Source organism: Girardinichthys multiradiatus, chromosome 6 (assembly GCF_021462225.1).
Source record: "Girardinichthys multiradiatus isolate DD_20200921_A chromosome 6, DD_fGirMul_XY1, whole genome shotgun sequence".
In the NCBI taxonomy this organism is placed as follows: domain Eukaryota; kingdom Metazoa; phylum Chordata; class Actinopteri; order Cyprinodontiformes; family Goodeidae; genus Girardinichthys; species Girardinichthys multiradiatus.
In genome coordinates this window covers 21,928,822-21,940,902 of record NC_061799.1, presented here as the reverse complement: position 1 = coordinate 21,940,902, position 12,081 = coordinate 21,928,822, and the positions used below count along the sequence as shown (strand labels likewise).

At 37.4% G+C, this 12,081-nt stretch overlaps 1 protein-coding gene across 1 annotated transcript in view; it reads left to right on the top strand.

Annotated features, from left to right (window-relative positions):
• The window catches only part of gpc1b (glypican 1b), a 120,253-nt gene extending 109,648 nt beyond the window's left edge, over positions 1 to 10,605 (top strand). The window contains exons 7-10 of the mRNA XM_047368684.1: positions 3,349 to 3,477; positions 3,737 to 3,870; positions 5,427 to 5,602; positions 6,386 to 10,605. Of these exons, the coding sequence (XP_047224640.1) occupies positions 3,349 to 3,477; positions 3,737 to 3,870; positions 5,427 to 5,602; positions 6,386 to 6,591 (645 nt within the window). The 3' untranslated portion in view covers positions 6,592 to 10,605. The remainder of the gene's footprint in view (positions 1 to 3,348; positions 3,478 to 3,736; positions 3,871 to 5,426; positions 5,603 to 6,385) is intronic.
• The last annotated feature ends 1,476 nt before the right edge of the window (positions 10,606 to 12,081 follow it).

Here is a 12,081-nt window from a genome sequence, read left to right as displayed (position 1 = left end):
GGTTTACACATACACCTTTAAACAGCTGCATCAACTACAAAATCTGTTTTACTACAAGTGGGAAAAAGATATAAAAATTATAGAATGGTTGAACCATAAAGTTTTATATGTAGTTAAAAAACAACAAAAGTCAAAATATGTAATGCCATGTTTATTCCTATTTTACTGATAACAATTCTGTCTGCTCGTGGCAGTATCTTTATATCCTCCCATGGACTGCAAGACAATTACTGATTGTCTGTGATGGTCAAAACTTGCTACTAGCATTATGTAAATGAGTTTCATATAATTAAGTAGGCTAAACCAAGAAAAGACTTGACTACAAATGAGTCTGCTTTGTGTCTTCTAAATGAGAAATGTACTCCTTTGAGCTTTGTATTCACTTTGTACAATCAATACAGGTGTCAATTTTGAATAATTAATTAAAGAACTAAATTCATATAATGCTTGTCTGTAAATCACATCCTGAAATGAAACTTGTCTAAATTAAAATTCTTAAAATTTTTTATTACCTGCAGAGATGAAGATCTTGAATGAAATTAGAAATATTTCTTACAGTATGCAACAAATAAAAAACAAGCTTTAAAGGTCTTTTCACCATGTTTTTACTCAATATTTTTGTTTATTTAAAGGTGGATTTTTGCAGTTGTGTTTTTGCCTTGTATTTTAGGTGTTATTAAAAGAGATATTGGATTGCAGTTCTCTTCATCTTACAAGTTTTTGGATCATTATAAAATTACATGATTTAGTGCCTATTTATCCATGAGACCTTAAAGACTGTTTCAACATTTTTATGATCATAGTTTGACAATAGGCATGCAACCACAAAACCACCCTTTATAGTTCACTTTATTATTTGCATCATTCAAGTCTATCTGGTAAGATCACAAAGCTATATATCCTATCAAAACGTGCAGTTGGGATCGCAAAACCAAAGGGGCATGAATCATAACTTGGCAACATTCAACTGACCAATTACAAAAAATATGTGTTGATGAATCCCCACATTAAATCTCCAAATGCATTCAAACGTGTTCACCATTCTTCAACATTTTATCTTGATGGAATTTTGCTGATCATTAGGTTTAACAGATTAGCTGGACACCAGAGGAAGTTGCACTGGTGGACTCATGTGCTGCAGCTGTTTTTTTTAGTAATGAATCAGTATTTCACACTTGTTTCCCACTTAAGCTCTATGACCAACTCTCGAGGTGGATCCGCAGAATATCTGGAGTAATTAATCTCGCCCCCCCCAATTTAGTCTCAATATCTTTCGGCTGGCTTAAAGCTCCACCTCAACCCGTCAGCATCTTCTTCTGTGCCGCTATCGAGCCTTACTGCCTTATAGTTTAGTGTGAGCCTACCAAACATGACAAACGTTTCAAGTGCAAACATGCAGAGTAAAATAAAGATTAACTGTCACACAACATGTCCTCCAACAGTTTTTTTGAACTTCTGCCACAGCTATCGGTTTGACCTGCTCTGGCCATGGTGGTCCTTAATATTTTTGTACTCACTCGGCATTGCGGTGTGCGGTTAAATCTGTGGCTTGTCATTCTCTCTGCTACCTTGACAAACACTTTCTCATTCTGCTGACATAAAGCTGACTACACTCATGGCCAATCAGTGATCTGCAGGCTGTTTACGTCATACATCAGCCATTTTTAGCCCCAATCGGACAAGCTGATGAAATGCTACCAAGAAAGCCAGTACCTGGCCAGAAAAGCCAGCTCTTTACTAAAATAGACCAGAGTAGCAGATGAGGACCCGTCTATTCATCTCCTGCTCCATCTTACCATCCAATATACTTATGTTCTGCCTCAACCAGAGCATTCCCAGAGAACCATGGCCATTGTTGTGTCCTTGAGCGAGACTCTGCATCCATCTTGCCTGCTGATAGTGGTCAGAGGGCCTGGTGGTGCCGATTGTAGCAGCTGTGCTCCAGGGCAGCTGTGGTTACAATGTAGCCTACCACTGCAAGTGTTTGAATGGGTGGATGACTGATTGTAGTATAGCTTTGAAGTCCTCAGACTTGTTAAAGCCCTATACAATTGCCCCTTCCACCACCCAACAATATCCTCATTTTGCATTACTAGCTCCCCCTCAGAAACATTGATGGCCTGAAATAGTTCCTTCATACCTTTTCTGAGGTTTCCAGAACTTCCTTGATGCCAACAGAAAGTCCTTCACCATACCCTCTCCAAGTTCCTTTCATACCTGAATGTTTGCTTTGGCCACCATTGAAGCTGTAGTCCTTTTGGTTACCTAGCACCTGTCTGCTGTCTCATGAGTCCACTAGTAATGAATGTTTGTACCCACAGACGTCTTTGTTACTGCTGACATAAATATTTACTTAAAAAACTATTTAATGTTTTCAAAGGCTTTGAAAATGTTAAATGTGTTTGCTAAAGAAGTAAAAATAGCATCCCAGACAAAAGGTCTCCACTATGTGATACATTTTAAGGTACTGTCTGTCAAGTCTAGTCTTTCCACATTATGTTTATAAAATACACTTTGTGCTTCTCACCACATTGACACTATTGTACTGTTACTTATATCTAGTTTAAAATGAAGTTGTAAGTCATGATGCAGTCTGCAGGCAAACTTTTATTTACAGACATAATGGCGTTTGGGCAAGAGTTTTATATGGCCCTGAATAGCAACTGGCAAGAGTACAAAAAAAACCGCATTGAATTGTTTAGTGAAGTCGGAACTCCTTGTGGATGGCAAAAGGAGAAACAAAGCTTCCTCTGTGTAGGTTTCCTAAAAGGCCAAGATGGCCCGAGGTGAACTGTGGCCTGGTGGAACATCTCTTACCTGTGTCAATATGTTAACCACACACGGTGTGACCCTTTGATTCTCATCTCTTTATAAAAGCACTGTGTTTAAAAAATGACATTCATTCTCACATGGAACTTTATCCCAAAACAATGTAATGCAGTATCATTTATTGATAAATCTAATGCCAGATATAGTTTTGCTAAGCATGAAGTTTCAAAGATTTCATTTTTATGGCTCTGTTTGAAAATATTCCCCATGCAGTGGGTTTCCAACCTGTGCAGTCCATGGAGACAAGACTCAATGAGCTATGAGTATGAAATGCACTGGTTGACTCTTTGGTCATGCAAATAACCAGTAACATGTGTCTTTCTTGGTTTTACAAAAAATGTTTTTTTTCTACTTCCACCAAAAATCTCTGTGTTTGCTTACAATGTTGCACAATCTATCACTGAGAACACTTAGTTGCGTCACTCTTTAATCACCCCTTTCATCAACTTGTCCCCTTTCTGGTGTTTTTCTCTACCCTCTTCTTCTCTTTTTATGTTTTCTTGATTCTGCCTTCACCAGCTGTTCCAGGCATGTGGCAGCCTCAGTGAAGGAGGAGCCACTGGTTCAGGATTTGAAGGTGTCACAAGCAGAAGAAGGGTCATCAGCGATGACAGATTGGGAGGCAGCACCAACAAAATAGCAAAGTCGGTTAGTATTTACCCAGCTGAATCAATGAATTTACCTGACCTATCCAAACATGTACATACATAAACATTAAACCACTTTAGCTTGTATTGTTGCCTTTGTACAGAAACTGAGGTGATTAGAAGTCAATAAATGTTAGTTGGTTGAATCAGTCAGAAAAGTGCACACTGTGTCTGACTAATGCTAGTTTTTAGTTCCTTCTTCTATTTAAATGTGCCTTGTTGCTGTTACTAACAATGATCTCGTGTCAATTCTGCCTTAGGTGTCTGATGTCAACATGAAGCTGAAAGAAATGCGGCCATATTGGGTTTCTCTACCAAAGATTCTTTGCAGTGACAGAGTGGCCAGTGGAACGGGGGCTGAGGACAAGTGCTGGAATGGCATGAGTCGTGCCAGGTAAGGATTAAAAATGAATGTGTATTTAAAATAAACAAATAAGTTGAAGAATGAATGCTAATGCTAATGAAAGCTAAGCAAAATTAAAACATAACAATTAGTGATATCTTAAATAGACTTTTTTTGTTCCAGATACCAATCCGAGTCATTTAAGAATAAGCATCAGCTGATACGGAGTACAAATCCGAAAAAAAAGATCTGTCCCATGCAGGAAGGTGCATTTCAACTATGAGAATATTTTCCCCAGGCACTTATTTTCAGGAACTTTCATTTACCCTGCTTGCTTTTCAAGACCGTTCACAATTCTTTAATAATGGTGCAGTTTAAAAAAGAGCAAAAATGACTAATTTAATTTTAATTTTTCAAAATAAGTGGGAAGAATACCCATTTATTTATTTATTTCATATGACCTTTTTCCAAAACATAAAATAAATAATTATTGAGCTTTGCCTTGCTTTTTCTGACTATATTTCTGGACAAAACAGATCAGACAAAAATACAGCAAACACCAACTGCAAGTCAACAACCAACGTTTACACAACATATAGTTGTGCAAAAACCTCTCCTTAGTGTGCACCATGTGAATTTTGTATTTAAAATCCCCCCTTGAATTATAACTCTCTGCCCTTTCAATGATTGATTTTTGAATGATATCTGGTTAATCTGGAGGTTATTTTCGCTGTCAGTAATTCCATAAAACTGTTTCAATAATTCTTTTTTTTTGCCATTTTTCTTTGAAAGTAGGCAGACAGGAAAAGGGTATGAAGAGAGAGGGAAGGCATGCAGCATAGTTCACCATGGCTGGGACTTGAACCAGGGCACAGCTACATCGAGAGACGAAGTTTTTAATATTTTTTTATTAGTTTGTGTAATCTCTATAAACTGCCATGTAAATGATTATAGGGGAAAGGGAGGCTACATTTAAAATTTTTAAGACTTGGAGGACCCCGGAATGCAGACTAGCAGGCAGCATGACGGTAAGTGAAAATTGATTTAATTAACAAAACATTCACTACAAAAGAGGCAGGAACAAAACAGGCAGACGAGGCAAGCAAGACAGGCATGGCATGATCGAGAAAACAAGACATGAGCATGATCCAGAAAATGTTTCCGCGACGAATGACAGAACAGGTGTGTATTTATGGAGCGTGAACCAGGTGAAAAGCAAGAAGACAGATTAGCTAGGTGCAGGTGAACCAAATAAATGTTGATTGACAGGACAAAACATGGCTTGAGCAGAACGGAAATCCAAGGATACAAACTAATAGAAATACAACTAGAAAAACATGAAACTAAAGCATAACCAGGAAAACAATAAACGGAAGAACGATTCAAAACCTTAACTGTGAAACAGACCAACAAAACCCAAAAACACCCGCAAATCATAACAAAAATAGAAGCTGTTATTCGTTTGCAAAAAAACTATAACCCATTATACTGTCACAGTGACTACACAAAATCCATATAAGCATGTACAGGTATAACTTTAAGAAAAAGAAGATTTTGGGTATTGTGACCCATTAGAGTGACATTTCTTAAATGTTTATGTTTACCAGGTATCTGCCTGAGGTGATAGGTGATGGCCTGGCCAGTCAGATCAACAACCCTGAAGTGGAAATCGACATCACCAAACCAGACATGAAAATACGCCAGCAAATAATGCAGCTGAAGATCATGACCCACAGGCTGAAGAATGCCCTCAATGGCCAGGATGTCGACTTTCAGGATACCAGTGAGTAATTTGAAAAAGACAGTCAAAACATTTTCCATGACCATCCACTGGAAACAAGTCTGTCTCTGCTGGTGTAAGCATTTAGGCTTTTTATGCCCTCAACTTTTTAGAAACCTTGAAGAATGAATGTACATGGACCTAATTAATAAAACGATTTTTCAAAAATGATTATGCTTTAAGAAGACTGAATTGGAAAGTTGTATTTCATAACAAATAAAATGTGTAATATATTTTAAAAACTCAGCTTGATAAGCTGCATAACAGGCCCATGTTCGCTCGTGACGTGGAGTTTTTGAACACCTAAAATGTCTGTGGCAGCCCGGCTTAGGTGAAGATTGCATTACATGTGCTACAATTTCAGCTGCATAAAAAGGCAACTATTATTTGCTCAAAGCCACGTCATTTTGCACCATTGAAACACAAAGCACATATGCTACAGTGTAACAGGGGTATAATTATCGTCTTCCTCTAAATTCTTGGTTCATATGCTGAGTCAGATGTGTTTGTGGTGGTTGGAAACGTTAGATAACGTTAAACTGAAATCATGGTCCCTTAAATTATCTGTAAAGTGTTTAATATTTCCAAGACATATGTTATATGAGACAGCTTTTGTATATTCTTTTCCCCGGAAAGTCAATAAGGTTGGGCTTTTAAAGAATGCTCATGCAAAATTTCATTTACTTTTTCTTTGAAGTTTTAGACAGGTGAACCTAAAGAAAAGACATATCAATTTTGAATACCACATAGATAATTACAGAAAAACCAATTGTGCTTATTTTGTAGGTGATGATGTCAGCGGGTCCGGAAGTGGCATGTGTGCAGATGACATGTGTTCCCGGGGGCCACGCCTTGTCGCCCCAGTCACCGAGCAACCCATGGTCTATGCCTACCCACCAAGGAACAAGGAAGTGAGAGGTTCAGCGTCACAAAGCCTCCCTTCCATCAGCATCCTCTTGGTTTCACTGCTCGTCCTGCTGCTTCAGCGATAATTGATGGGATAGTCTTCTTACATGGGACTGAGCTTGGGACATGGGGGACTGAAGAGTTTTAACAGGGAGGGAAGAAAGATTGTGGGTTAGTTGCCTTGCCAAAAGTAAGCATATAAAAAAACAATAACAAAAATTTCTTTGATGGACCTTCTTTGGTTTTGAAACACAATGGAGTCATGAGTAGTCATCTGTGTTTCTGTTCTTATCCTGTTCTTTATTTGTCGATATTCTATGACACTGTTAGAGTTGGTTTTTTGGCATCCGCTAATGTTTTGTTCCTAGAATTTGGGTTTTCTGAAATAATATTTTCATCTAAGACATTATCAGACTATACTGCTAAGAGTAATGTAGATATTGACATGGTGGGAATAAAGAGAAAGGAGCATTATGGCAGCCCCTATGTGCTATTTTGAGCTCCATTTATAATCTTTAGAAATTATTTATTTATTAGAAGTTATCAGTAGAGCACTAATTGGAATAATCACATCACTGTTTCTATAAGCAAAAAACACAAACTAGAAATTCAAAAGATTATTTTCACAAAGGATAATCAGAACAACATGACCCATTAGAGCTGTTGATGCATTAGGCTTTGCGGTGTTATTACATATAATCTTTCTTTGCGGGGGAATGTGAGCTCATGCCGTCAGCACTTTGCACCAGTTTATGTTTAATCTGCAATAAAAGTTGTCATAATATTCACACAGACATGTTCCTTCTACGTAGGGGAGCAACATGTCCTGTCTTCCATTCCATCCATCCTCTCCTCCCTTTTGCTACCACCACATCCATCTCCCACCCTGCCCCTCATTTACTCCACTCCCCTGCTGGCTGTGTAGCATCAACTTGAGGTTCTGGTTTTAATGCTCACATGACCGGATCAAGTCCCAGTTGACAGAGTGGGATAGAGTAGTTAGTTTAAAGGTGGCCTTTGTAAGAGAGCAAAAATGTATGTAGAAACAGAAACACAAATTTCCTGCAGCACTTTGTCCAGTACTTCTTTTAAGGTTCACAGCAGATCCAAACCATTGCACACATAGTCAGATGTTTAGTGCAGTAGGTTTTATGTGTAAGTGTAGCAACGGTCATTGCCACAGTCAAGGCAAATTATGGACATTTTAAAAATGGCAGACTAAGCAGTGTACATATTTTTGATTTTGTTTTCTTGTGGTAAAAAATCCAATGAGCTCTCCCTCTTATGTATTTCTATCATTATCTGCCATTTATTTCCCTGCAACATTTCCATATCCAACTCCTTTCTCTTCTTTTTTTCCACTCATCAGTTATAATGACCTTTAGAGTGTTCTTCATGATGGTGAGGCAAAGATGACAATGACACAGTGCTTTATTATGTGTCAACCTTCCAGGGAATGTTTTGGGGAAAACGTAATAGCTTTTCCTGATGAGATGCTTGCTAGGAAGAAATCATGTACTACATTTTAATTCAAAGACGTGACGCAGTGCTCAGTTCGAATGAATTCGCATGCAGCATGAGGGGACAATGCTTGCATGTATGTATGAGTTCATTGCGTAAATGTGAATGTGTGTACTTGTCTGTGACCGACAAAGCAAAGGGGACAAACAAAGGAGTCTGCATAAATCTTGTTAAGATGGCACAGAAAGGAAATCTATTAAAATATTCTGGTCTATTAAAATGCTCCGGTCTAACAATGTATGACAGAGCACTGTTAAACTGACAGCAACAGGAGATTAATGTAGTCCATTTTTCAAAAATAGCATTTTCAAATACTGCTGTAATAGCTCACATTCTCTATTAATGGCATATGTGCTGTCAGAATTACATGTGACAGTGAAATGGAAATAGAGAAATTAAATTTATGTGATTTTTTTAAAGTGTGTCATTACTACAGATGGGACTGTCCATGGAAGTACATGTTAAAAAAAAAACATATTCTATATGCACCTAGAGTGTTGGAAATAATCCAACTCCATTTGGGCTTTGTTAAAGTGAATGCATTTGTTTTCACGTGTTGATAGAAAAGTCTCTCAGATGATATTTTAATTTTTTTGAAAAAAAGAGCTTTATTAATGAATGAGTGGTTGCTGTTTGTCTTTCTGCTTGTCCCCGGCTAGGAAATGTGCCTGTGACTGCCTTTGATACTTTGGGGTCAGTTTAGAGATATAAAGAGAGAAATAGTACGATGTTGGTTAGTGAGGATAGAAAATTACATATTTTAACATTGAACAAGTAGCACTGCAAGGGTCTCAGTTTATGACGGACAATAAATGTGAACGCCCTAAAAAAACATAATAAATTACTTAGCCTGTTATGGTAACATTCCAGCTCAAAGACAACCTTTCAGAACAATAACTTCAATTTTAGTGACTCCTTCACAATGTCATCGGCTGAAATTTGCACAACCCCCTCCAAACCTCAACCCCTTTTCTCATTCACTTTCTGATCTCATAGTTGCTCTCTTTGTTCCCCTCCCATTTACTGAAACATGCACTTTTATGAGGCCACTAAATGGCATTGTCTGCACAAAGACATCACAAAGTACTCGATCAATAAGAAAGTCAACACCTTCCAGAAAAGACTATTGATTCGGGAATGTGTGTATGCAGATAGATGTGGTCCGGCAGGCTGACTCCTGTTTGAGTATGGTGACGGAGTGTAAACATGAAACTCCAGAAGCTTGACAAAGGTTTGCACTGATCTCAGGTCAGCATGTATTCCTCGACCCTGCCTTCCTTCATAGCTGCTTGTTTCCTTGCAAAAGTATTCATACCTCTTGGAACATCTTCCACATTTTGTCACTTTACAAACAAAAATCTCCAATTTTATTTTTTTTTTTGTGATAGACAGAAATAAACATCATAAAATTGTTTACTTTTTTTTTTTTACAAATAAGAATTGTAAAGTGTGGTTTCTGTATGTATTCAGCGCCACCGAGTCTCTTCTTTGTAGAACCACATTTTGCTGTAATTACAGCTTTTTTGGACTATGTCTCCACCAGCTTTGTACATCTAAAGACTACATTTTTTTTGCCATTATTTTCTCCTAAATAGCTCAAGCTCCATATTCAGCAGAGTGGATGGAGAGGGTTTGCAAGTTTTTAGTCTTGGTGCAAATTCTCCATTTGATTTATATCTGGACTATGAGTGGACCATTCTAACAAATGATTATGCTTTTATTTAAACCCTTCCATGTTATCTTAGGCTTTATGTTTAGGGTCCGTATTGTGATCGAAGGTGACACCGCCAGTATTGCCCTGCATTAGGTCCATCCTTTTTTCCACCAACTTCGGATAGTTTTCCCATACTAAATTAAATAAATCATCCCAACAGCATGATACTGCCGTGACCATTTTTCACTGAGTGAACATTGTGTTTATGATGATGCACATTGTCAGTTTTCCTTCACACATTGTGGTTTACACGTAGGCCGGAAAGTTCAGTATTGTTCTGACCTGACCAGAGCACACTTTCCCACCTGTTTGCTTTGTCCACCACTGGACTTATGGCAAATTTTAAATTGGATGGATTTAATTTGGTTTTCTGCTTGCCTCTACTGTATGAACACTTTTGCAATGCACTGAAGGTGGCAAAAATGCAATCCATATTATCCATCTTAAAAACAGTGTCCATCTACTCTGAGCTGAGAATTGTGTGTCAAAATGGCACCAATGTATGAGGAAAAGAAATGCTTTATTTCTTGTTTAGATTTACTTTAATTTTGTTGTTATCAGAAATCTGTTGAGAGTTTGTTACTATGGTGAAAACAGGTGTCAGAAAGAGCTAGAGAAATATCCACAATAACATGTCTCATTTGCTGTTGTACCTGCAATATTGTGTCAATTATATACATTGTAAGATTTTCAACTTCCCTGTGTCCGTTCTCTTTATTCAAGGATGTAATTCTATGACTGTTTCTTGAAAATTTAAGTAGAAATCATATAAAGTTGTGCAAGTGCATTGTAATAACTTTCAATACCAAAAATGTAACATTTGTTTCAGTAATTCAATAAAAAAGTACACCTTTTTGCCATCACACTTCGACCTTCCACTCAACTTTCCATTAATGTCCTTGGATGTAGCACTCTGAAAAGTTAACGTGTTAAGCTATGATCATTAGGGGCTTAGCCTTCTTGTGAACAATGTCAGTAACTGTCTGCTGGACAATTTTCAACAGATCAGTCTTCCCATGATGGTGTAGGCTGTAGTCATAACCATTATTTATAAAAACTGCTTTTTTGTAGTTGCCTTACCTAATACTTACATTTCCGGAGAAACTTAATTATAAATTGAAGTTAACTAAGCCAGTCATTGAAAATATTCACAGAAATAAGTTCTAGACCTATCCAGTTGTGAGGGATGGATATTTATGAGTACTGAAATGTGTTAACTTTTCAATGACATTCTAATTTATTCAAATGCACTTGTATTTGCTTAAACTACCTGCACATACCAGACAGAATGAATGCATAAGTGAGGTGGTTTTGAGAAGAGAAATGTGTGTCGCTCATTGAACTGACCACACCATCTGCTCAGGTTGTTTTCTTGGAGTGCAGCGAGGCATTCTGTTATCTGCAAAGGGCCATTGTTTTCCAGGAATAATGTCAGAAGTGATAACTGGTGTCAAGCGTTTTCACACTGAAAAAAGGTCACATGCACAGAGCAATCCAAGTGTGTTGTCTTATGTCTGTGGAAAGACAAAAGAACTATTATACCTCTAGGTATTTAAAAACAAGCACACTTGACAGTGATTATATAGGGGACCTTCACAAACAACACTTTGAAACTAAGAAAATGAAGGAACTACAAACCACATTACTAGCATCTGCACATTTTTGTTGTTTGCAAAAGTTAGGACACCCAGTTTCAATAAGTAAAAAGTGGTTACACTTGTTAAAGATATATGATTAGCATCAGTGTTTGATGGGCGTTTCACATGTTCAAAAACAAACAAAAAAGAATGAAGCCCAAAGAAAAGCGTTGGCAATCTGCAGTTAAAGATTGCTGGCTCACCTTTGTACAAATTGTTTGGGAAACTTTCCTCAGTTCTTCTTTCAAGAGTGTTAAAGTTCTGTGGGTGTCTACCCCTCTCTCTGCACACAAATCTACAATTTTATTTATGTTAAAGGAGACTTATTCTAAATCTTCAGATTTATCTCTTGAAGGGAACCATTGTGAATCTGAGGACACATTTACTCTACTTTTCTGATGTTGCATGCTTTTCTTACATTTGAACCTTTTCTTTCTTATATTGTTTTATTGTTTTATTATTTTATTTGAATCATCCAAAACATGTAGTTTCTGTTCTGAATTGGCCAGATTCAGAACAGATAGTAATTTTCACAATGCAGCCTTGTTTAGAAGTTCATTTGTAAACCGCAACAGGGAAAATAAGTTTTGATGACTCATTCATGAGGTTAATATTTGAGCAGGCGTTGTACCCTGAAGGTCTTTTGCACTTTTGATTTGCTTTTCATTGAAGGTTTTAATTATCTTCAGAATCTCTACTTGATC